The sequence below is a fragment of the Cheilinus undulatus genome, linkage group 2 (genome assembly GCF_018320785.1).
Source record: "Cheilinus undulatus linkage group 2, ASM1832078v1, whole genome shotgun sequence".
Classification (NCBI taxonomy): domain Eukaryota; kingdom Metazoa; phylum Chordata; class Actinopteri; order Labriformes; family Labridae; genus Cheilinus; species Cheilinus undulatus.
Window position 1 is genome coordinate 7077353 of NC_054866.1, and position 25069 is coordinate 7102421.

General features: G+C 40.1%; 1 protein-coding gene across 1 annotated transcript in view; it reads left to right on the forward strand.

Moving 5' to 3' along the window:
• Positions 1-25069, forward strand: part of rasa2 (RAS p21 protein activator 2) — a 63472-nt gene that overhangs the window by 31965 nt on the left and 6438 nt on the right. The window contains exons 6-23 of the mRNA XM_041805148.1: positions 972-1055; positions 1845-1917; positions 3316-3392; positions 3959-4060; positions 10801-10954; positions 11097-11245; positions 12317-12431; positions 14571-14645; positions 14816-14939; positions 15093-15199; positions 15301-15384; positions 17802-17879; positions 17964-18037; positions 18320-18426; positions 20580-20662; positions 22218-22426; positions 22734-22837; positions 24847-25027. Coding sequence (XP_041661082.1) covers positions 972-1055; positions 1845-1917; positions 3316-3392; positions 3959-4060; positions 10801-10954; positions 11097-11245; positions 12317-12431; positions 14571-14645; positions 14816-14939; positions 15093-15199; positions 15301-15384; positions 17802-17879; positions 17964-18037; positions 18320-18426; positions 20580-20662; positions 22218-22426; positions 22734-22837; positions 24847-25027 — 1980 coding nt within the window. The remainder of the gene's footprint in view (positions 1-971; positions 1056-1844; positions 1918-3315; positions 3393-3958; positions 4061-10800; positions 10955-11096; positions 11246-12316; positions 12432-14570; positions 14646-14815; positions 14940-15092; positions 15200-15300; positions 15385-17801; positions 17880-17963; positions 18038-18319; positions 18427-20579; positions 20663-22217; positions 22427-22733; positions 22838-24846; positions 25028-25069) is intronic.

Genomic DNA, 25069 nt, shown 5'->3' on the forward strand with positions numbered 1-25069 from the left:
TGGTGTATGTAGACAGTCTAGTACAGTAGATGCAGGTATAAACATGGCTGATTTCAAGGATGGAACATTTATTAGCTTTGATGACATCATCTCTCTCAAGCCTAGCAAAGATTTTAAAGGATGACCTCATCAAAGACAAAGGATAGCATTTTGGTAAAGCTGGGGATGTTGGGGGCTTTTCCCTCCATTTTTGCCAAATAATGGAGCATAGTTGGCATCCAAAGAATCTTTGTTAGGAACAGGTCAACACATCAACCATCCAAAGAATCTTTGTTAGGACCCAGTCAACATGGGAACTACCCAAAGAACCTTTTTTAGGACTGAGGAAAATCATGAGCCATCCAAAGAACCTTCGTTAGGACCCAGGTAACTCAAGAAACATAAAAAAAATATCTTAGAACCCAGGTGATAGTAGAACCAGCAAGAGATTCCATTCATGGAGGGAAGAATATCTGTCTCTGTGTCAGTAGATGGCAGTTTTCCCGCTCTAGCTGGCTGCTGTGGACCTGACTGTGACCATGATACCATGTTAACTAGCAGGAACTGTGGTGTGTTAAATGGTGAATGTATGGGCAGATGCTACAGCTCAGTTCATGTCATAAATACTGATCTTTAGTTTTTGGACAGATAAACCCTTTAGCTCAGGTGATGTCTGAACGTAGATTATAGTGTGACTTCTGCTATTATTAGCATTGATGGACATAGACTACTGCATCAAAGCTCCATGTGGACGCTGTGGAGCACGCTCAGAATGTCTCATCCAATTTGGGTCTGGCTGAGGTCTACACATGAAGAGTAAATGTGGCTCCACCCACATAGTCTTACTTTGAGGCATAAGATTTCATTCATGTTTTCATGGGTTTTAAACATCAGGTTTTAGCAGCACTAATGGGATAAGCTTGTTCTAACAGCATGTAAACGTTCTGAGTGTATTAACAGTTCCTCTCCCCCTGTCTTCGGCCTCTCTGCAGGATCATCGAGTGCCAGGGTCTGCCTTTGATCAGCGGACAGAACTGTGACCCCTACGCCACCGTGTCACTGGTTGGGCCGGCCAGGTAGCCGTGAACGCTACACCCATAACAGTCACAACAACAAACAGAGTTAAGCTTTGTCCCTAGGAGATGAGCTGCCTGGTTCTTTTTGGGGGAAACATCATAAAAAACATTTTGTAGTTTTTGTGCACATACTTTTGGTTATCTGCTTTATCTGCTTACCCAGATAAAGTGAACTAAGCTAACCCAGTCTCTGTTTATGGTCTGCCTTTGGCTGTTAACTCAAAATCTGTCTTTACTTTCACCATCTGATCTCCTGTGGTTTCTATTATACTTCCGGCTGACACCATTTATTAGTACTTCATGTGAACTATAACAAATGCATTTATTATGATAAACCAAATGTTATTGTAACTAAAGTTTAATTCCATTAACAGAAAAATGAAGGAAAGCTTTGTCTGAGAGTAAAAACAGACAAAGAGGGCGTCACCCCCTCACAGTGGAGCCAAAATATTTCACATTTGGGTGAATTTATTATTTTGTCAGTACAAATAATTGACAAACCGGCCAGGTGGATTATCGTTTGACCATATCATATTTCATGGTGATATTTATATGTTATAGCTTTATTATTGTATTTGAATAAAGCAGACACATACATTTTTTTAGACCACAGTGGGCTGTGTTTGAAGATTGAAAAAGGTGATGGTATGTCACCTTTAAATGTTAAAACAACTATCATATGGTTATTAACAGCCTTGTATGAAATGATGTGAAAACAATGTTTAGTGATCATGCAAGCAAGGTTGAAAAAATAGAAATAAAGATTAATGCTGCGGTGTGTTTGGTCAGGTCAGACCAGAAGAAAACTAAAGTAAAGAAGAAAACCAGCAACCCTCAGTTTGAAGAGACCTTCTTCTTTGAGGTGAGTTCTGCTCCGACACATTTGAATGTCCTAAGACTGGATTTCCACCCAGTTTGCCTGTACATAACTGAAGGAAACATTGGAAAATTAAGCTAGATAAAATCTACATTTGGATTTTTCTAAGTCTAGATTAGTATTTTTTTTTTTTTTCTAGATTGTATCTTTCACATCTAGGTAATTTTTTTTATATCTAGGTGATCAATTTTATAAAATGTAGATATTCATTTTTTTATCTAGAGTCTCAATTTATAAAGTATAGATCTAATTTTTGATCTTGATTTTTATTTTTATCTAGAGTTTTTAAAATCGAGATTCTCTTTTTTGAATCTGTATTTTCATTTTTATTATCCAGACTTTCTTTTGTGAATTTACTAATTTATTGTTTAAATGTAGAATTTTGTTTTTTTTTTTCCCCACTAGATTTATTTATTTATTTATTTATTTTTTAGATCTTGCTTTTTTAATCCAGATCTCCATGTTATTAAATCTAGATTTCCATTTTTAAATATTCATTTTCTTATCTAGATGTTCATTTTCAAACTCTAGGTTTTTATTTGTAAAATCTAGATTTTCCTCTTTAAATGTAGATTTTCATTTGTTAATCCATGTTTTCATTTTTCAGATGTATATGTTTTTTGTTCAAAATTTTTGCTTTATCAAATCTAGATTTTCTTTCTTTTTTTAGTTTAAATTTTCAAATCCAGATGTTCAATTTTAAAGTATAGATTTTAATTTTTGAAATCTGGATTGTGGTTAAAATCTAGATTTTCATTTGTTAATCTATATTTGCATTATTTAAATCTATAATTTTTTGTCAAACTCTAGATTTTAATTTTTTAGATTTAAATTTAGTTTTGGTTTTTTTTAAATCCAGATTTGCATTTTTATAAAATTTTCCTTTTCCCCCTTTTTTAAATTTAGATGATCAATTTTCATCTCTAGATTTTCATTTTTAAGACTAAATTTTCTTTTTTCAAGTCTGGATTTTCGTTTTTAGAATCTGTACTTGTTAATCCATGTTTTCATTTTTCAGGTCCAGAGTTTTTTTTTTTTTTTAAACCCAGATTTTTGTTTTATTAAATCTAGATTTTTCTACTTTTCTATTGGTTCATTTTCAACTCTAGATGTTCAATTTTAAAGTCTAGATTTTCCTTCTTTTAATCTGGCTTTTCTTTTCTAAGTTTAGATTTTAATTTTTTAAATCTTTATTTAATTTTTTTTAAATCTATATTTTCCACATCCACATTTTTTGATGATTTCAGTATAATAAAAAATCCCTGTCCTGTTAGCTTAAATAGTTTTTATCCTTGATTTGATCATTTTTTTATGAATATAGATATAGGGTTCAATATAAGCTTGATGAGTTTGGATAAATAACCCATCCATGTGGATCTTAAGGTCACACGGTCCAGCAGCTACTCCAAAAAGTCTCATTTCCAGGTGGAGGAGGAAGACATCGAAAAACTGGAGATCAAGTGAGTTTTTATTTGTCTCCTGTCTGCCGCCCTCTCTCTCTCTCTCTCTGATTCCCTCTCATCTCACACTGACTCTCTCTGAATCTCAGAATCTCCTTTTTCATCATCATTATGGTAGTTATTATGATTACTAGTATTTCCAGAATACCACTGTGACAGTAGAGGAATAAATTCCTGAATAATGTCAGGATGAATCAGTGAATGTGGCTGTGGTTTGTTCTCACTGCTGATAGAGAGCCTTTCTCTCTAGTTGAGGAGTTGTGAGGCTCCGTCACAGAAGATCCTAGCTCTTTGGGTAAGGCTAAGCTCAGTAAAGGTAAACACTGCTGCATGGGTTTGACCTTTGGATTTGAGGTGATTTCAGTGCACGGTTACCGTAGCAGAGTGGGTTGTCTGAGAGCAGGCCGCTCCGTTCAGACATGAAGCGTGGTGTTTCTCCTTTAGAGGAGGTGAGCTGGGCGTGTCCGTGGTTTGCAGAACCTCCCTCTGTAACAGCGTGTCTGTGTGAACTGATAATGTTGTTGATAGATGAGATTCTTTTTACAATTTCCTCTCCACATTTGCAGAGTGGATTTGTGGAACAATGAGAACCTGGCTCAAGATGTGTTTCTGGGGGAGACCAGGGTCCCCGTGAAGATCCTACGAAGTGACCACATCCACAAAGCCTGGTAAGGAACCAGCTTGATACCTGAGGGCCCACTCAGCAGAGACGTTCTGCTCTACACACCATGCAAACATTCAAGTGTTTTTCCTTATTTTAGTATGTTTTTCTTTTTAAAAATAAGAATGACATAAAAATGATAATTCCCTTCAACACATTTCAGATCAAATTTGAAATGTGAGTCAGAATAATCACAGTTAGAAATATTTCATAAAAATCTTTCAGCCCTCACACTGCAGAGTGTCTCTGTTGGTCTGTTTGGAACTTTAACACAAGCTGTGAGCTGGAATGGACCAACTTGTTTTGACTTGAGCCCAGCTCTGCAGAGATTTATATTTTAACATCTTAAACAACTGTTTAAAGGTGTTTTTAATGTCATAAATCTCTTGTTTAACATCCATGAGGATTTAAAGGAGCTTGGTGTGTCGTTTTAAAGGTCAGAGACGTAGCTAAACACAGTATCTGCATAAACTCACTGGTACCACTGCTGAAACTAAGTTAACATAAAGATAAACATGCTATTTCTTTCAAGTTCTTCACATCAAGTCTGTAGTAATTTTTCTAGAGTGCTTTTATTGTGAAGGCTCAGATCAGGAAATGTGGTGATGTCAGTGGCAGCCTAATGAGCCTCAGCAGGAGTGAAATGAAACTTAAAAACTACAGGAGCATTTATAAAGTCAGAGACTTATAAAGTCATTGTTCTTTGATCTTCTGCTCAGACATGAGTTCAGTCTGCCATCACAGGTTTGTTTTAGAAGAGGGGGGTTTAACATCTGAATATGCATTTAAATGCTGTGATATAATACTGTTGGAGTAAAAGGCAAGAAAAATACTGTGAATTGAAATTTTAGGCAATACTACTCAGGCCTAATATATTCCATGCCAGAAAATAGAGCCTGTACTGTAGAACTACAGTGCATTCAGGAAGTATTAGGACCCCTTTCACCTAATGCCTAGTGCTACAGTCATTTAAGTTCATTTTTATTGTAATTACTCTGCTCTGAGGTACCCATAATGTCAACAGAATTTTAGAAATTTAAGATAATTTTTTAAAAAGAAAATACAGATTCTTCTATAAAAAAAAGAGTGGCACAACCAGGACTCTTGCAAGAGCTGATCATCCAGCCAAACTGAGCAATTGAGGAGGAAGAGCCTTAGTAAGAGAGGTGACCAAGAATCTAATAGTCACTCTGACTGACAGAAGGAAAACCATCACTGCGGCCCTCCACTGATCTAGGTTTTGTGGCAGTATGGCTAGACAAACGCCTTTCCTCAGTGTAAAACTTATGAAAGCCCACTTGGGGTTTGCAGAAAAGCACTTGAAGGACTCTCAGACTGTGAGAAACAAGATTTCTCAATTCTAAACATTATGTCTGGAGGCAACTAAGCACCACTCACTCAAAGAATATGTTTTAAATGATGTTTTCTCACCCCACTTTGTTACTTTTATCATTACTATTACTCCTTTTACCAAGTTTTGCCGCTTTACACAAATTTTCCCAGGTTTTCATATTTCCCCATTTTGCCAAACACATTTTTGCCACTCTAGACCCAGTTTGTCCATTTTTAACCCTTCCACCATTTTTTTTCCACCTGTTTTAGTCACTTCTAAACCAATTCTTGCCACTTTCTGCCTATTGTTGCCTCTGTTGAACCATTGTTGCCACTACTGAGCCCTATTCACCAATATTTACACACAAATTTTTGTTGCTTTGATCAGAGGGGTTATTATTTAGGTTAAATATAAAATACGGGTATCACAGATTAACTTTATTATGGGTCAGGATTTTACTGACCTCCTTAGTCACCCCTTTCTGGGACCCTTAGCTGGGTCCCAGAAAGCCCCCATTGTGGGCTGCCCAGTCTGCACATGACTGTTCTTAAATATGTATGGCTGTTCAACCACCTTTAGGTACGGTGGGGGTCCTGGTCTCTGGCATCTTTATTTTGAGGGTCACAGGCTTAAAAGGTTGAGAACCCCTGGACTAAGTACTGAAGAAAGGGTCTGAATTAGAGGTTTCTTCGACTAAGGATTTTCAAAGTCGAATCTGATTGGTCAGATTTTGCCTTTAGTCGACTAATAGTCGAACAGCGTTTCCACTAGACTTTATTGTCCCCGGTCAAAATGACCGGCAGTCCTCAAGAATTTAGAACATTTAGAACAACTACTGGACATTTGCTTTAACATTGTTTTGCTGCATTAACAGCAGCAAAACGCATAAATCTGATATTCTGAAATGACTGCTCAAAGACTTTCTCTTATTTTTCTTTGTGTAAGTGGTTTACAGTATCACAATGAAAGCTGTGTGCTTTTCCTTTGACGCGCAGTCAGTTACACAATATACGCCCACGTTAAACTCATAAACAACAACAGTTAGCTTCACATCAGCACCATTAGCCTGTTAGCACTTTGGTCGCTACCGTGACTTAGCAGCTTACAACAGCCAAATACCATCCTCCACTGACAACAACGAAAAATCCAAACATAACTCCCCAGTGCTCTGTTAACTGTACACCATGTTAAAACTCTACATTTCAAATGAAAAATGAGTCTTACGGTCAGTTGCTAACATCAGTCCTCATGATGATATAACTGTAACCTGTGCTAAAACTGGAAATCATACCATCCTGGTTTATTTGGACTAGTCCCCAAAAAGACAAAAGCTCCACAGCAGATAGTCAGGTCCAGTCCTCCTCTCATTAACAGCTTATCCAAGACTACTTCTGCTAATTAGCCAGGACATCCCGAGCATTAACAACCAGCTACGTTGAAGAGAGACAGAGCCTTTGTTATAAGCTCCAAGCGGTCCATGCCATTCAGCACAATGTGATTCTGTTTTGACTACAATCCAACTTCATCTGAGGATTGGACATAGGTAGTTTATCAAAGTCCACTACAATTCTGCTCAGTGTAGGCCTCTCTCTCTCTGCTGCCGCATCGGTGTTTACGGTGCTCAGCTATACAGTTCCCTATTTTTCAGGCTCTTCATTACTCGCAGCGATGACGTCCTCAAAATCCTTCCATACTGCTATTGATATTAAGCCTTTGGTTAACCAGGAAAACCTCACTTAGATTAAAATTCTGCTTTACGAGAAAGCTCTGCTCAAACTTTCCCACTTTCCCTGCATAGTCCCCAGCAATACTGAGCACGCACAGAGAGATAGATTTGCTTTATCGTCATCGTATGTACATAATTAGCCATGTGCTTGCTGTCTGAGGAGATTAAAAACCCAATCACCGCAGGACAGTAGTTGTAGTAAGATTAGGCAACTTTTAGTTTATTTTAACGCATTCTCGCAAGATGTCTTCTAGTTACACAAAATACAATATGCAAGTATTCAGTATTTACTTACCTGGTCATTTGCATGTTTTCTGCTGAACATTTTGACCGGTTATATTTTTATCTGCCAGACTTCCGCCCTTTTTACCGGCTAATGACCAGCAAATGCCGGCTAATGGAAACTCAGGCTTAGCAGCCGTGAGCACCCACATGTAGTCAGAATGGTATGATCTTGGTTACATAACAACAATAACTATGAGGTTCATAGTCGAATCAGACTCCTCCTAATCGAATCACTGAATCGCCAACTATTCTGGGTCACCCCTAGTCTAAATTCTAATTTCAGTGTGATATTTCAGTTTTTTATTTTTTATAAATTTTCACTTTGTCATGACGAGGTACTGAGGGTAGAGTAATGAGAGGAAAATGAATTTAAACTGCTGTAGCATTGGGCTGAAGCAAAAAAGAAAAGGACGGAGTCTGAATACTTTCCGAATGCTCTGTATAGTAGGTTTTCTATTGATCTCCTGTAGAACTACATTATAGCCTATGGCTGATCTACAGTAGGTTTTTGTGTTGATGAATCTGGAGGTCACTGAACCATGACGTACTGTCCTTTCCAGCATTTGCTCTACTTGTTTATCAGTGTTATACTGGTGTTAAATAGCGCCTCTGTAGGCGTTCTGTGCTGCTCTTTGTGAACTGGATGGTGTTTACAGTGAGGCTTATTTAGGCGTTTATTCAGTGCTGTATCTATGGATGTTTCCTCTTTTACATACATGCAAAAGGATGCCCAGGACAGTTTGCATGCATTTCACTGTGAGCTCATTCTTTGCGGATTGTACATCAACTTTGTCTCATTTCACTGGTTTAGCGGTTGTAAAGCAGTGTGGCCCTTCAGTGAATCAGACCCATGTTTGATCTGTTAAGACCTTAGTCCAGTAGTCCTAGAGAACACCAGCCAATCAGACGCTTTCTGAAACCCCTCCCATCCCTATTGAGTGGTTGTGTAGGTGAAATGATAACAGTCTGTTGGTTCCGGCTTTGAGCTTGGAGCGTGGGCGGCTATCTGCATGGTGGTGGTGCCTTCCTGTCCTGTGTTGATGCTGGAAATGGTCACACATCAGAAAGCGTTGTGCTTCATAAAATCAGCATGTGTGATGCTGACGTGTTCAGAGAAGCATCTGAGTGTTTAATGTATCATCCTGCAGATTAAATGGAGCACTGATAGGCCTGCAGGATCACTTCCTGCTGCTCTTTCAGGACCTTTAGTCATTGTGTTGTTGGTTCCATCTGCTGGCTTTGAAGGAGATATGCATGCAGCAAAGGGTGCACCGGTGAGACAGTTTAAGTTGGTGTTACTAGATCTGTCCTGGCTTTTGCTTTATCTATCTGTGAAAACTTCATTAAGCATACTAATGGATCCCTGATAATCTGTCAAAGTTTAGATTAGACTCAACTAAATCTTATTAATCTCAGTGTTTCTCTCATCTGTTGTCTGATCTTCTCACTCTGGTTCTGTATAAAATCAGCAGATATTTGAGCAGTGCTGCCCTGGGCTCCGTTCCTCGTACCTGGCTAACTCAGTTAGCAGGATAATTTCAGGATAACCTGACGTCATGTCAGGCTTGTTCCATGCCTTGAAGCAGGCTAAGCTAAATCACTATAGCAACAGATGAATAAACTTAAACCGGCTCCAGGGCAGGTTCATTTCAAGAAGCCGGATCTTAAGACACACACCCCAAAAGAAAAAAAAGAGGAAGCTCCATTCCTGAGAGACGAAGTCAATAGGAGCAATAATAATCCGTGCCACATTTCATAGGGAAAGACTGATCCGAGATTGCCAAGATCCTTTTTCATTTTCTGATGATTTTTTGTATGAGCGTTACAGTTTCAGTCCCCAAGGCATTATTTATTTGGAACAGTTGATAGGGCCATACATTGCCAATACTACCTGGCACAGCCGTGCACTAACTGTCACTCAGACTTTGTGTGTAGGATTGCGTTTTTTTGCAAGTGGCACATACAAGGAACATTTCCAATTCAACACCATGGAACAAATGATATTCCCTTACCACACTGAATAATGCTCTTGTATTTTATTTTAACTTGTTCCCAAGTTTGCTTGACATTTGGGTTTGTTCTATATGAAGCGATAAGAGGAGAGAAAGTGCACAATATATAAATATAAAAACAGATAGCTGGGCCTATAGGCTATATAAAACATATTGTCTCAAATTAGTATGCTTTCTAGTACCTTTAGAAAATACACAAGGTTCATTAATGATAGAAAGTGATTAATCTAGTTTATTAGGCTACGAGGTGTCATGTTTGTATAGTGGGCTCTTCATTAATACGCCAGGTTTACTTGAAGAGAAATACTTTAATAACGGTAACTTCATTCATTCACATCTTACAGGAACGGTTGTCAGTAAGCTTACAGCTCATCAGGCTCGTAAACACTGTGCATGCTCCAACAACTACGGCAGCTCTTAAGGGAGGCAAAACATCCGTTGCTCATATCTTTACACAAGGTTACGGCAAACAGACATTTAAAATAACAGCCTAGGCTATAGCCTTACACAGCAATGCATAACTATAGGCCTACATATTCCTTACTTGCATATTTCACTTGTCCACAATCCTTTGCCAAACTGCATGTCTTGCCTTCGCTGCAGCCGAGGTGTTGGATTTCACAGTTACAATGTTTTTGTAATTTTCAAACTCCTCCATGATTGTTTGCTGCTCTGCTTGTGTGAAAAATGTCATGCTTTCCTTATTATTCGCCATGAATTATGACAGACAATTGTGATTTCTGTGATCTACACTGCTCCCTTTTAATGTAGAACGGGCACGCGCAAGTATCCTGATCACTCATGTCTGGTTACAGTTAACGTCACTGATTTAGCACGATTCAGCCATGGAGGAACAGACTTAGCCAGCCTTCAGTCATCACGTTAATTGAATCAGGCTAAAAGGACATTAGCTCTGATTATTTTAACCACATACGAGAAACGGGGCCCAGGAATTATGCTCTGTTGTTGTTTTTAAAGCAGCAAGGATGTTGTGTATATATAAATGTTGTATGTATACAGCTGCTCTATTTATATCTTCAGGCTCCAGAGAAAAAATTAAAGCATTTAAAACTCCAAATTAACATAGATCCCTTTCCAACAAAGAGTGGACATAACCGTCTGTTCTCTAGGCCTTCATCATGAACAAGAGCTCAGTTATCACTTCCGAGCATCTTCACTCAGACAGTGCTGCTACTGGAAACAGACAGACTCTCTGAAGGCATTTAATAGACAGCAGATTTACTTCATGATGGTAATTAAAGAGGTACCATGGCTATTTCTAAATACCTTACAGTCCAACCTTAAAATTGATGTTCATAAAGGTAAAGCTTTCACTAAGGTTCTAAGCATGTCTACATTTATATGGTCTCTGCCTTCCTCCCATCTTGCAGGTATCTCCTCCAGCCCAAAGGGAACGGCAGCAAGTCCAAGTCTGATGATTTGGGATCGTTACGTTTGAAGCTGACCTACATAGAGGACACAGTGCTGCCCTCTGCCTGCTACACACCTCTCTGCAACCTGCTGCTCAAATCCCCAGATGTCAAGGTAAGAACAGCCTAGAGCCAGCCGATCAATACAGAATCAAGGCTGATGATGTTCACAGTCTAATGACACTGACACCATTCCTGGGCCTGTAGGAATGTTTTAAAGCATCTTTGCACCCTCCATATTTTCCTCCTGTCTCCAGCCCATCTCTGCATCAGCAGCACACATCTTAGGGGACATCTGCAGAGAACGGTACGAGGCTGTTTTACCCATGGTCCGACTGCTGCTCCACCACAATCGCTTTGTGCCTTTTGTCTCTGCGGTGGCAGCACTGGAGCTGGACAACACTCAGTGAGTACGAATGCTCAAACAGCACGGGTACAAGGACGCATGGAGATATGAAGATACATGAATCGAGGTTTATCTTTGTGTCAGCCTTTGGGTGGGGGCAAAGTAGTAGTAGTAGTGAAGATTAGTTTCAAGATCAACACAAACCAAGAAAGAGCTAGGGATGTGCTCAAACATTTATGTAGTAATAGAGCTATTACTTGGGATAAATAAAGTGTGTTACAATATCAGCCTATGTCAGCTTTAAATATCTGCCAATAGTTGCTGTAAATATCAACCTGTATTCAATGTAAATGTCATTGTATATATACTGCATGTAAAGTCCTATATCAGCAGTTAATAAAGGCCTATTTTAGCTGTAAATATCAGCCTATATCAGCTGTAAAAAAGAACATGTATCAGCTGTAAACATCGGTCAATATCAGCTGTATATAAAGGCCTATCTTAGCTGTATATAAAGGCCTAAATTAGCTGTATACAAAGGCATTTATCAACTGTAAAATATTGGCCTATATCAGCTGTAAATAAAGGCCTATATCAACTGTAAATATTAGCCTATATCGGCTGTATTTAAAGGCCTACAACATCTGTAAATAACAGCCTATATCAGCTGTAAATATGAATGTATATCAGCTGTTAACATAGGCTTATGTCAGCTGTAAATAAAGGCCTATATAAGCTGTTCATAAAGGCATTTATCAATTGTAAATATCCTACATTATCAGCTGATAAAATTGGCCTTAATCAGCTATATTAAGGCCTATAACATCTTTAAATAACAGCCTATATCAGCTGTATATAAAGGCCTAAATTAGCTGTGATTATCATCCTATATTATCTGCATATAAAGGGCCTAAATTAGCTGTGATCATCAGCCTATATTAGCTGTAAATATCAACCTAAGAATGTGAAAGTGCTTTGTGTTGTATCCTTTAATAAATGGGTTGGGCTGTCAACCTCTGAAATAATCCCATACGTAGAAAAGATAATTTCATATATTGTCTTTTTTTTCTTTTTTTTTTTAAATTTAAACTAGAGGTCTTATCATGTTTTAATTTTCCTGTGTCTTTACAGGGAGGCTAACACTATATTCAGAGGAAACTCGCTGGCAACGCGCTGCATCGATGACATGATGAAGATTGTAGGAAAGAATTACTTGGCCGTCACCCTCAAGCCTGTCATAGACGAGGTGTGAGCAACACCCACACACAGATACACTGTGGAGTGACAGACAGGACATGGCGTGCTGATTTCCACGCTCATGCCTCCCTGATGACACCTACATGTATGAACTCATGGTGTCTGTGAGCCGTGCACACAGCTGGGCCTACAGACCAACATACAGACATACTTTCAATTGTTTAAGCTGTTTGTTTCTACGTCACATGACACAGTCACAGGTGTTAGCGCTGTACTGTTTTGGTGTGTGGTTTTGATGCAGGAGAATCAGGTTCAAGTCCAAACTCTGGTGAAGTGTTTGCAGAGTTTGCGTTTGTCATACAACTTTTGTGACATTCAAGGCTGTGGCATCAATGCTGTGGTTTATATATGTTAGACCATCTCATGACCCCAGAATTCATCAGGTGGCCCCCACATTGAAAAGGACTTTAATAGTCAGTCTGCAGAGATTTCTATAGTCTTTATCATCCGAGACAGTCCAGACAGCAGGCAGATAACTCTTTTACATGCAGCAAAAGTACAGTGATATCTTGTTATGGTGGCAGAAGAAATTACCCAAACACTGAAAAAGTAAAAATCATACTGTTATTATTTTATATTTTCTTTATTCTCTCCCCAGTTTTGATGGATTTATATTCATTTATACAGTGCCAGTAAAAAAGTATTCACCCCCTGGATGTTTTACCCTTCTTTTGGTTTTATAAATCAGTCATGGTCAGTATAAATTAATTTGGCTTTTCTAACATAAAAGGAAAAAACATCTTAATGTCAAAGTGGAAACAGATATCTACAAAGTAATGTCACCTAAATAGAAATATGTAATGTGAAATAAGTGACTGTATAAATATTCACCTCCTTCAGGTCAGCATTTATTAGAGTCACCTTTGGCTGCAATCACAGCACTGAGTCTGTGTGGATAGGTCTCGATCAGGCTTGCATATCTGGACACTGCAATTGCAAAACTGCTCAAGCTCTGTCAGGGTACCCAGGGATTGGGCAAGTCCATTCACAAATTCTCTTTTGGATTGAGGTCTGGACTTCGACTTGGCCACTCCAGAACATTCACCTAATATCTTTAAACCATTTCTGTATATCTTCTGCTGTATGCTTCAGGCCTTTCCCAAGTTCTCTTACAGAGTGAATAAGGTTGTCCTCCAGGGTTTTTGTATATGTTGCCACGTTCATTTTACCCTCTACCTTTACGAGCCTCCCGGGGCTGGCTGCTGAGAAGCTTCCCCACAGCATGATGCTGCCACCAACATGCTTCTCACTGGAGATAGTGTGTTAGTGGTGATGTGCAGGTGTGTGCCAAACATAACATCTTGTCTGATGGCCACAAAGCACCATTTTAGTCTCATCAGACCAAAGAACTTTCTTCCACATGACCATGGAGTCTCCCACATGCCTTTTGGTGAAATCTAGTTGAGATTTAATGAGTTTTCTTCAACTGTGGCTTTCTTTTTGCCTTTCCCCCATGTAGTTTTGACTGGTGAAGAACCCTGGCAGCAATTGTCCGCAGAGTCTCTCCCATCTTAACTGCTGAAGCTTGCAACTCCTTCACAGTAGTCATAGGTGTCCTGGTGGATTCTCTCACTGGTCTCCTTCTTGCATGGTCTCTAAGTTCGTGACGGCCCGATCTATGCAGATTTACACATTTGCCATATTCCTTCCATTTCTGATGGATTTAACTGGTCTCTGGGAGATTTTCAGTGCCTTGGAATTTTTTGTATCAATCCCCAGGCTTGTACTTTCTCTGAGTTGGAGTGTTCTTTTGTCTTCATGGTGTAATGGTAGCCAGGAATGCTGATGAACCAGTGACAGGACCTTCCAGACACACCATCCACTGCAATCCAAACCACACATTAAAGTAACTCACCACCAGTGCTTTAAAACTGATCCAGTCAGGATGAGTTTATCTAAAGAGCATTTCCCTCATGGAGTTAAATTGAACAAAGTCACACACATCTGTAAGTCCATCTGTACTCAGCTCACAGGCGCATGAATGTGTATAAATGGAGCTCTTCTGTTAAATAATCTCAAAGACCGAAGTCATTATGTACAATTCAGCCATCATATCTAAAGTTAGGACGGATTTTAGACTTTATACCTGACCCATGTCTTTGTTTTTTCCTTTTGAACCTTTCAACAGATTTGTGAATCTAACAAATCGTGTGAGATAGACCCTGTTAAACTAAAGGAAGGCGACAATGTGGAAGTGAACAAGGTAGGTATCTAACAGGGTCTAAAATCCTCCAGCATGAAACTGTTGCATCATTAACCAAAATAAAAGTTGTTTCATCCATTGCAGTTTTGGTTTCTGTGGCCGTGGCTGTCACATTAATGCTTCCTGATCCTGATCAATTGCATTGATTATCTGTTTTTGTGTGTCTGCAGGAAAACCTCCAGGGTTTTGTTCAGAAGGTTTTCTCATCCATCACACAGTCCAGCTCCAGCTGTCCTCCTCTAATGTGTGATGTCTTCAGGTCTCTCAGACACCTGGCCTGCAAACGATTCCCAGGTAAATGCTCCAGTTAGTTCCAACTCCACTGCCGTGGGTCTGTATTAAATCCTTGTCCGATAATTGATCAGTAGTTAATCCCCCCAGTGGCTCCAGTTTTAGATCTCATTGGCTCGTCCATTCCGTTGTTAACGTCTTTGTCCCTCCTTACAGCTGACCCACACATTCAGTACTCGGCTGTCAGCAGCTTCGTGTTCCTGCGCTTCTTTGCGGTTGCTGTCCTCTCTCCACACTCTTTCCAGCTCCGCCAACATCATCCTGTAAGTGAAACCAAAACAAAAAGACTTCTTCATTGATGTGATGCAAGGCTGATGAGCACATTTTCACATTTTCATTGCTGTTTGTTTTCTTTTACCTCTAGGATCCTGAGATTTCACGAACACTCACTCTCATCTCCAAAACCATCCAGACCCTCGGCAGCTGGGGCAGTTTGTCTAAAAAACTGGTGAGACTAACAGCAAGGGGGGGGTGGGGGTGTGTGTGTGTGTTGGGGGGGCAAGTTTAGTGGAGGAGTTTTAAAAGTTTCAGTTCCACCAGCTCTGTTAGTTCTGTCCTATGGTCTGGTCTTTGTTAGTTCTGTCCTATGGTCTGTACTTTGTTAGTTCTTTACCATGGTCTTGTCTTTGTTTCTTTGTTAGTTCTGTCCCACGGTCTGGTCTTTGTTAGTTCTGTCTTATGGTCTCGTCTTTGTTAGTTCTGTCCTATGGTCTGGTCTTTGTTAGTTCTGTCCTATGGTCTGGTCTTTGTTAGTTCTGTCCTATGGTCTGGTCTGTGTTAGTTCTTTCCCATGGTCTGGTCTTTGTTTCTTTGTTAGTTCTGTCCCACGGTCTGGTCTGTGTTAGTTCTGTCCTATGGTCTGGTCTGTGTTAGTTCTTTCCCACGGTCTGGTCTTTGTTAGTTCTGTCCTATGGTCTGGTCTTTGTTAGTTCTTTCCCATGGTCTGGTCTTTGTTTCTTTGTTAGTTCTGTCCCACGGTCTGGTCTTTGTTAGTTCTGTCCTATGGTCTGGTCCGTGTTAGTTCTGTCCTATGGTCTGGTCTGTGTTAGTTCTGTCCCACAGTCTGGTCTTTGTTAGTTCTGTCCTATGGTCTGGTCTGTGTTAGTTCTGTCCTATGGTCTGTACTTTGTTAGTTCTTTCCCATGGTCTGGTCTTTGTTTCTTTGTTAGTTCTGTCCTATGGTCTGGTCTTTGTTAGTTCTGTCCTATGGTCTGGTCTTTGTTAGTTCTGTCCCATGGTCTGGTCTTTGTTTCTTTGTTAGTTCTGTCCCAGAGTCTGGTCTTCGTTAGTTCTGTCCTATGGTCTGGTCTTTGTTAGTTCTGTCCTTTGGTCTGGTCTTTGTTAGTTCTGTCCTATGGTCTGGTCTTTGTTAGTTCTGTCCTATGGTCTGGTCTTTGTTAGTTCTTTCCCATGGTCTGGTCTTTGTTTCTTTGTTAGTTCTGTCCAACGGTCTGGTCTGTGTTAGTTCTGTCCTATGGTCTGGTCTTTTTTAGTTCTTTCCCATGGTCTGGTCTTTGTTAGTTCTGTCCTATGGTCTGGTCTTTGTTAGTTCTGTCCTATGGTCTGGTCTTTGTTTCTTTGTTAGTTCTGTCCCACGGTCTGGTCTTTGTTAGTTCTGTCCTATGGTCTGGTCTTTGTTAGTTCTGTCCTATGGTCTGGTCTTTTTTAGTTCTTTCCCATGGTCTGGTCTTTGTTAGTTCTGTCCCACGGTCTGGTCTTTGTTAGTTCTGTCCTATGGTCTGGTCTGTGTTAGTTCTGTCCCACAGTCTGGTCTTTGTTAGTTCTGTCCTATGGTCTGGTCTTTGTTAGTTCTGTCCTATGGTCTGGTCTGTGTTAGATCTGTACTATGGTCTGGTCTTTGTTAGTTCTGTCCTATGGTCTGGTCTGTGTTAGTTCTTTCCCATGGTCTGGTCTTTGTTTCTTTGTTAGTTCTGTCCCACGGTCTGGTCTTTGTTAGTTCTGTCCTATGGTCTGGTCTTTGTTAGTTCTTTCCCATGGTCTGGTCTTTGTTTCTTTGTTAGTTCTGTCCCAGAGTCTGGTCTTTGTTAGTTCTGTCCTATGGTCTGGTCTTTGTTAGTTCTGTCCCACGGTCTGGTCTGTGTTAGTTCTGTCCTATGGTCTGGTCTTTGTTAGTTCTTTCCCATGGTCTGGTCTTTGTTTCTTTGTTAGTTCTGTCCAACGGTCTGGTCTTTGTTAGTTCTGTCCTATGGTCTGGTCTTTGTTAGTTCTGTCCCACGGTCTGGTCTGTGTTAGTTCTGTCCTATGGTCTGGTCTTTGTTAGTTCTGTCCTATGGTCTGGTCTTTGTTAGTTCTGTCCTATGGTCTGGTCTTTGTTAGTTCTTTCCCATGGTCTGGTCTTTGTTTCTTTGTCAGTTCTGTCCCACAGTCTGGTCTGTGTTAGTTCTGTTCTATGGTCTGGTCTGTGTTAGTCTAAAATCAGGACTAAACCAATCATTAAAACTACTGTTAGTTTACTAAACTTTTTTTTACTAGATGAGCCTAACGTAAAACTCATGAGATGTTGTTGTACATTTGATGTTTTCACTTTATTTTGCCAATCAGCAGGTAAGGTGGTGCTCCCTGTTGTTGTGGTTTAAATGGTGTCTCATATGAAGCTGGATTTACCAGGTGTAATGGTTTAAATGATGTCTAATGTAGAGCTGGTTTTACCTGATATAGAGGTTTAAATGATGTGTAATGTAGAGATGGTATTACCAGGTGTAATGGTTTAAATGATGTCTAATGTAGAGCTGGTTTTACCTGATATAGAGGTTTAAATGGTGTTTCATGTAGAGCTGGTTTTAGCAGGTGTAGAGGTTTAAATGAAGTCTAAAGCTGACTGTTGCCTTTTTCTTCTCTCTACAGTCCAGTTTCAAGGAAACCTACATGTACGACTTCTTTAAATCATTCCAGGAGGATAAGTGCATTGAGAAAGTTAAAAAGGTAACTGCTCTTCATTTTATCCTCTAAATGTGTTTCTATCACCTCTAACATTTGTACTGATATCGTGCTCACCTCTGGTTCCAGTTTTTAGATGAGATCTCCTCTAATGTCAGCAAAGAGTCCAGTGGGCTGGAGGACGCTGTGGTACTCAAGGAGGGGTGAGTGTTGCTCATGAGTCTGTCTGGGATTGGTCAGAAAAAAGCTAAAGACGATAGAGTAGGTACTCAGGGAGATCAGGAAACTGAACAGAAGCTTCTGAAGTGAAGACAACCTTTATTTTAATTCTGGAGAAACTAAACTGAAGCAACATGTTCACATAAGCACTGTTAACTAGTTAGATTCATGTAGTTTTCGGGCTGGTGATGAACTGCATGAATCAGAGAAAAGTCTCAGAGAACTGAACCATCCTGGCTCTCTGTGTCTCTGGATCTGTTTTCTAGAGAAGTCCAGAAACGAGCCCAGGGGAGGAAACGTCTCGGAAAGAAGAACTTTAAGAAGAGATGGCTGCGAGTGACAAACAGAGAGCTCTCCTACCACAAACATAAAGGTGGGATTGCTTTGATCATCATTCTAACCCCTAGATATACAGGTGCCTCTAAAAGTCATTAAATAAATCATTAAAACGGCGCGCTGGTAGTCGAGTGGTTAAGGCGCATGCCATATACAACCCGGGTTCGAATCCGGCCCGTGGCACTATTTCCTGCATGTCTCTCCCCACTCTCTCCCCTGTTTCCGACTCTATCCACTGTCCTATCAAATAAAGGCAAAAAGGCCAAAAATAAATCTTAAAAAAAATAAATAAATAAATCATTAAAACTTTTTTTTCCTGTAAATTACTTCAAGACGTTAAACTTCCATATATTCTCGATTTATCATAACAAAGTAAAACATTTCAAGACTTTTTTTGCTTTAATATTGATGATTAGGGCTTACAACTGAAAAAAATTAAAAATCCACTTTCTCCAAATATCAGAATATCACAAAACATCAGTCCATAAAAAGGATTTATGATACAAAAATCTTGATCCTCTGGCAGATTATACCTATGCATCAGTACTTGGATGGAGCTCCTTTTGCTCAAATTTCTGCATCTATGTGACGTGGCATAGAGCCAATCAATCTGTGGCACTGCTGGGGTGTTATGAAGCTTGGGTTGCTCTGATAGCAGCCTTCAGCTACTCTGTATTGTTGAGTCTGGTGTCTCTCAACTTCCTCTTGACATTTCCCCAGAGAATCTCTGTGAAGTTCAGGTCAGACCAGTTGGCTGGCCAGTCAAACACAGTAGTACCATGGTCACCAGTCCAGTTTCTGGTAGTTTTGGCTTCACTGTGGTCAGGTGCCAAGTCCTGCTGGAAAAGGAACTCAGTATCTCCATAAAGTTTCTCAGCAGATGGAAGCAAGAATGTCTCTAAAATCTCCTGGTGGACGGTTGACGGCGTTGACTCTGGACTTGATGAAGCCCAGTGGACCAACGGGAGAAGATGACGTGGCACCCTAAACAATCACTGACTGTGGAAACTAAAACACTGGACTTCAAGCACCTTGGATTGTGTGTCTCCCCAACCTTCCTCCAGGCTAGGACCTTGATTCCAAATAATATTCGGTTTTGTTTAATCTGAAAACAGGGCTTTGGACCACTAAGTAATGGTCCACTTCGTTTTCTCCTTAGCCCAGGTGAGAAGCTTATACCGTCTGTGGTTCAGGATTGGTTTGACAGTAAGAAGACCACACTTGTAGCCCATTCCCTGGACCCTTCTCTGTGAGGTGACTCTTGATCCTCTGACTCCAGCCTCAGTCTGTTCCCTGTAAAGCTCCCCTAAGTTCTTGAATCAGCTTTGTTTGACAATCCTCTGAAGGCTGAACTCATCCACGTTGCTTGTGCTTCTTTTCTTACCACACTTTTCCCTTCTAGACAACTTTCCATGAATATGTGTTGATACATCATCCGAGAACAGCCTGCCCTTTCAGCAGTGACCTTCTGTGGCTTACCCTCCTTATAGGAGGAGTCAATGATTGTCTTCTGGACATTTGTCAAGTAGTATTCCCCATGATTGTGGTTGTGTGAGCTGAACCAGAGTGAGAGAATGAAACTAGACTTTTCCACAATCTTCTAATATTTTGAGATAGTGGATTTTTTTTGCGAGCTGTAAGCCATAATCATCATTTTAAAATAGAAAAAGTCTTGAAATACTTAACTTTATACGAGATGAATCTAGAATTTATGGAACTGCAACTTTCTGATGTCACTCACAGAAAATTATGAACTTTTACATGATATTCCAAATATCGAGATTACCATCTGACAGACTCTAATGGGCTCCAGCCACACTTTACTGCAGTACCATTTTCAGTCAGCAGATGGAGCCAGAGTACCAACAGTCACCAGTCACATCCACTCAGTGGAAGCACCAAGTTTTTGGTTTGATAAAATTAGCCAAATCTTGTTTTTAAAAAAGTTCTAAATTGTGGTAAAACAGATCTATGTGAAATAAACATGCTGCGGAGTTATTTTAAAGCCATGTGACCTCAGGGATTAATGGACCACTTCATCATAAACAGTCAGACTAATCTGAGATCACAGACCACCTGTGACAGATTAAACAAGGAAGATGAATGTTACCAACTAATGTAAATAATAAAGAAAGTGTGATCATGAGAGCTTAACTCACCTTACTGGATGTTTTTATTGTCTTCTTACAGGGAAAGATGCCCTCTGCATCATCAATGTCAAACATATCCAGGCGGTGGAGAAACTGGATGAAAGTGCCTTTAACCGCAAAAATGTAAGTAGCCTCTATGGCAGGGGTCATCAAGTACATTTACACATGGGCCAGATTTAGTCTTGACAGAGACTCTGGGGGCCGGACTTTCAAATCAACTAAAATGAAATAAATATTTTGGCCTAATTAACATATTATTGTGGTAGTATTTGTATTTTCTTTCAAAATGCGGAAAAATTTTGAGGCATTAACAGTGAGATAAATCCCTATTATCTAACATGCAGCAGGTCGCAAGGAGACAGGCCTGCCCACAGGATTGTCTAGGCACCAATATTCACTCATGATTGACACTTTTTAACACCTTTTCAATACTTTATTTGCCATTTCTGCAATATTTTATGCCACTCTTTAACCCCTTTTTGCCACTCTCCTGCAAGTTATTGCCCTTGTGTGCCACTCTTTAACCCCTTGTCGGTACTTTGCTGGACTATTTTTGCCACTTATGACCCATTTTTGATACTTTTGCCCCTTTTAACCTATTTTTGATACTTTATGCCCTTTTTTCCTTTTTTTTTTACCAATTTTTGCAACATTTTAACCTCTGTTCACCACTTCTGCAAATTTTTCTTCCTTTGTGCCACTCCACAACCCACTTTGCTGCTTATCACACATTTTTGCCAGTCTCTAACACCTTTTCACCACTTTATCTGGCCGTTTTTGTAACATTTCTGCCAAGCTTAACCATCCATCCATCCATTTCCTATTCCGCTTATACCGTTCAGGGTCATTGGGCAAGAGGCAGGGTACACCCTGGACTGGTCACCAGTCAATCACAGGGCTGACATATAGAGACAAGACAACCACGCACACTCACATTCACACCTACGGCCAATTTAGAGTCGCCTGTTAACCTAATGAGCATGTTTTTGGTGGTGGGAGGAAGCCGGAGTACCCAGAGAGAACCCACACATGCACAGGGAGAACATGCAAACTCCACACAGAAAGGCCCTGACCGGGAAGCGAACCAGGGACCTTCTTGCTGTGAGGCGCTAACCCCTGCCTTGCTGCTCCCCAATCTCAACCCGAATGATCAAATGTCAAGTCATACTAAACTATTGCAATATTAATCGTTTTTGAGGTGGATTTAACAGCTGCTGACATTTAAAGCCAAATGATACCCTTAAAACCACAACATCTTCTTTTCCTCCTTTTCTGAATTTAATGACCTTCTGGGCGCTGGATAGGAAGCTATGGGGGCCCTGATATGGCCCTTGGGCCGCCAGTTGATGATCAGTGCTCTGTGGCATTGTCTGTTGGTAATGAGGGTTTCAGTCCCAGGTCAAGGCACCTACGCTCTGACAAACAGGGTAAAGTTAGCGTTTGGTTGTTCTCTGCTAGCTTTACAAAGAATATCAGACTGTCAGTCATGATGCAGTGAGCGCCACCCTCACCATGGTGGTATGACAGAGCAGGAGAAGGCACACTGGCACATTCAATAAATGCTGATGTCCCTACTGTCTCCTGTTGGCTGGATCACAGCAGAGGCAGTGCCCCTGTTATTCCCACATATTTAAATAGTGCTGATGTCCCTACTGTCTCCTGTCCACGTTGTCTGTAGATGTTCCAGGTGGTGCACTCTGAGAAGCCTCTGTACGTGCAGGCGTTAAACTGTGTGGAGGCCAGTGAGTGGTTGGAGGTCCTGGGTCAGGTCAGCCGCTGTAATGAAGGGCGTCTGTCCACCTTTCATCCGTCCAACTACAGCGGAGGAGCCTGGCAGTGCTGCAAGAAGCAGAGCAACAACGCAGAGGGCTGTAAGCCCTGCACTGCGTGAGTCCTGATTATTATAATCAGTATTAGTAATACTAGTAGTGATATTACTGTTATTAGAATCATGATTGTAATAATTGTTATCGTCACCATTTGAATCTTTGGTGTCGCCAGCACCCTTTTTATTTTGTTTTCAATATTATTATCAGTATCATCATCATTATAATGATCACAGGGGGTGGATGGTTAGATCCAGAGTGTTCGTGAGAAGAGAGAAACCTTTTCCCCTCATAAACAACAGAAAAATCTCCCTATCATCTTCTCTCCTTCATGTTATTTCTCTGACACATTGTCTGTCGTCTTTCAGCACGGTGCTGGCCAACCTGCAGCTGGACATCGACTGTGACCGGGAAACAGAGAGAATCTTTTCTCTGCTGTCGTCCAACGACACCAAGATGCAGAACATGGAAGGTCAGTGTTAGTCCTTCTGCTCTCTTTGTTTTTACATAAATTTATCATAGAGACACTGGATGTGTTCTCCCAGCATGCCGTGGAGAATAAATCACTGTTAAACAGCACAAGCTCATAATGATTACAACAGCCAATTTTCTGGGTGTCTTAAGGTTTATGGGGCATAAAGTCAAAGCTCCATATTCACAAAAATCCTGACTTATTCTGCTGAGGCATCTGAGCAGTAAAAGAAGGACAGTGAAGATGATCAGTGTAATCATAGAATCAAGCCAGACATGGGTCCAGCATTAACTTTGCATTATGAAATAAACAAATGACCATGTTGAATAAAATATATGTCATAATCAAAAGTATTAAGCTAACAAAGTGTTTGGAAACAAACATTCGCAGTCTCTGATCAGATCAACAGGTGGAGTTGAACGTCATTCAGGCTGCATTCACACGGTCCATGGGCAAAACATTTATCTCCATCCTGCTCCCACTGCTGTCACTATGTATGAGTGGATAAGTTAAAACTAATAGATACTCTATATAGCAGCCTTCACCGTTAGTGTGTGAATATCTTAATGAATGGATAAGTCAATACTGATAAACACTTTAAACTGCAGTATTCACTATCAGAATGTAGCTGCGTTTCCATTACACTTTTTTGCACAATAAAGCGATATTTCTTGAATTTGGACTACACTTGAATGTGTTTCCATTGAGGGGAGTTTTAGGCATTAAATTCTTGTAAAATTTCATCACGTGTGATGCCACTGCAAGGAAGCTGGACGTTCAAAACCTGTTGCCTATGATACGGTTATGATTACATCTACAGCGGTTGCCATGAACATTTTGAACAAAGGCAACAGATGAAAGTTCAGAGGCAATGTCCGTGTGTATGGCAAAAGCCAATTATAAGGGTATAAGTATGATGATAAGAAAAGTCTCTGTCTCTTCTTCTGTCCACATGTACTGCGCCATACTGTCTCAGAGTGAACTGGTCATCTGACACTGAACATCATGTCCTGTGACTTGCAAATGCAGAAAAAGTGTTTCCATTGCGATATATTTCTATATCAAACTTATGACAAATCTCATGAGAGCGAAAAAACCTTTATCAATATTTGAGAGGTTTTTCAAAATTTTGGTGTTTTTATTACCATTTTTATTGCACTATTTAGATTTTACGCTTTTCTAAGGGTAATGGAAACGTAGCTACTGAAAAAAATATGAACTGATTGGTTAGTACTGATGGACACTCTCTGTAGCAGTCATCCCAATCACTGTATGAATGTGTATGGATGGATTAGATAACACTGAAGAACATTTTAAACAACAGTCTTGACCATCAGTATGCGAAAAAGTATAAACTGATTATTAATACTGATAGACACTCTCCATAGTAGCCTTAACTATCATTGTATGGATGTGTAGGAATGGATTAGTTTAACTGATGGACTCTCTTAATAACTGCCTTCACCATCAGTGTGTAAATGTGTATGAATTAATCATTAAATATTGATGGATGCTCTCCATAGAAGTCTTCAACATCAGTGTATGAAAGTGTATGAATGGATCAGATAATACCAGTGAAATCTCTCCTCAGCAGCCGTCACAGTGTGTGAATGTGTATGAATTGATAAATCAATACTGATAAACACTACATAGCAGTCTTCACCATCAGTGTGTGAATCTGTATGAACAGAGCATTTAGAGAACAGAACAGTACTAGCCCATCAAGTAACTACATCACCGTTTCAAGCCTGAAGTTTTTTTTGCACTGAGGATTGTAGTTCCCAGTGTTTTTTGCTAAGTGTCTGGTCTGGGCTTTTTTTAATCCTAACGCAGGCCAGCGTTTGCATAGCGATCAGCTTGCCATGTAGAAAACTCAAACATTGTCATTGTAATGTTTCCCAACAGAGAAACTTTTTATTTTCTATTTTGGTCGGAAAGGAATAAGTTTCAGCTCCAGTATACTGTGACCTTTAACCTTAGCTGTGACATGATGCGTTTCTTCTCTGCAGATGCCTGTGCCAGCATGGCGGTGTACCAGGGCCCTCAGCGGGAGCAGGACGATTACTCCAAATTCACCATTCAGGAACCCAAAGAGACCTTTCAGACACTCAAACAGCTCCGAAACGTCATGGAGGAGCTTCAGAGGCAGCACGACATCAGGAGTGACACCATAGCGCAGTACGGGAGCCTGTAAGTCCATCTGAAATTTAGGCTCTAGTACATTAAACTCAG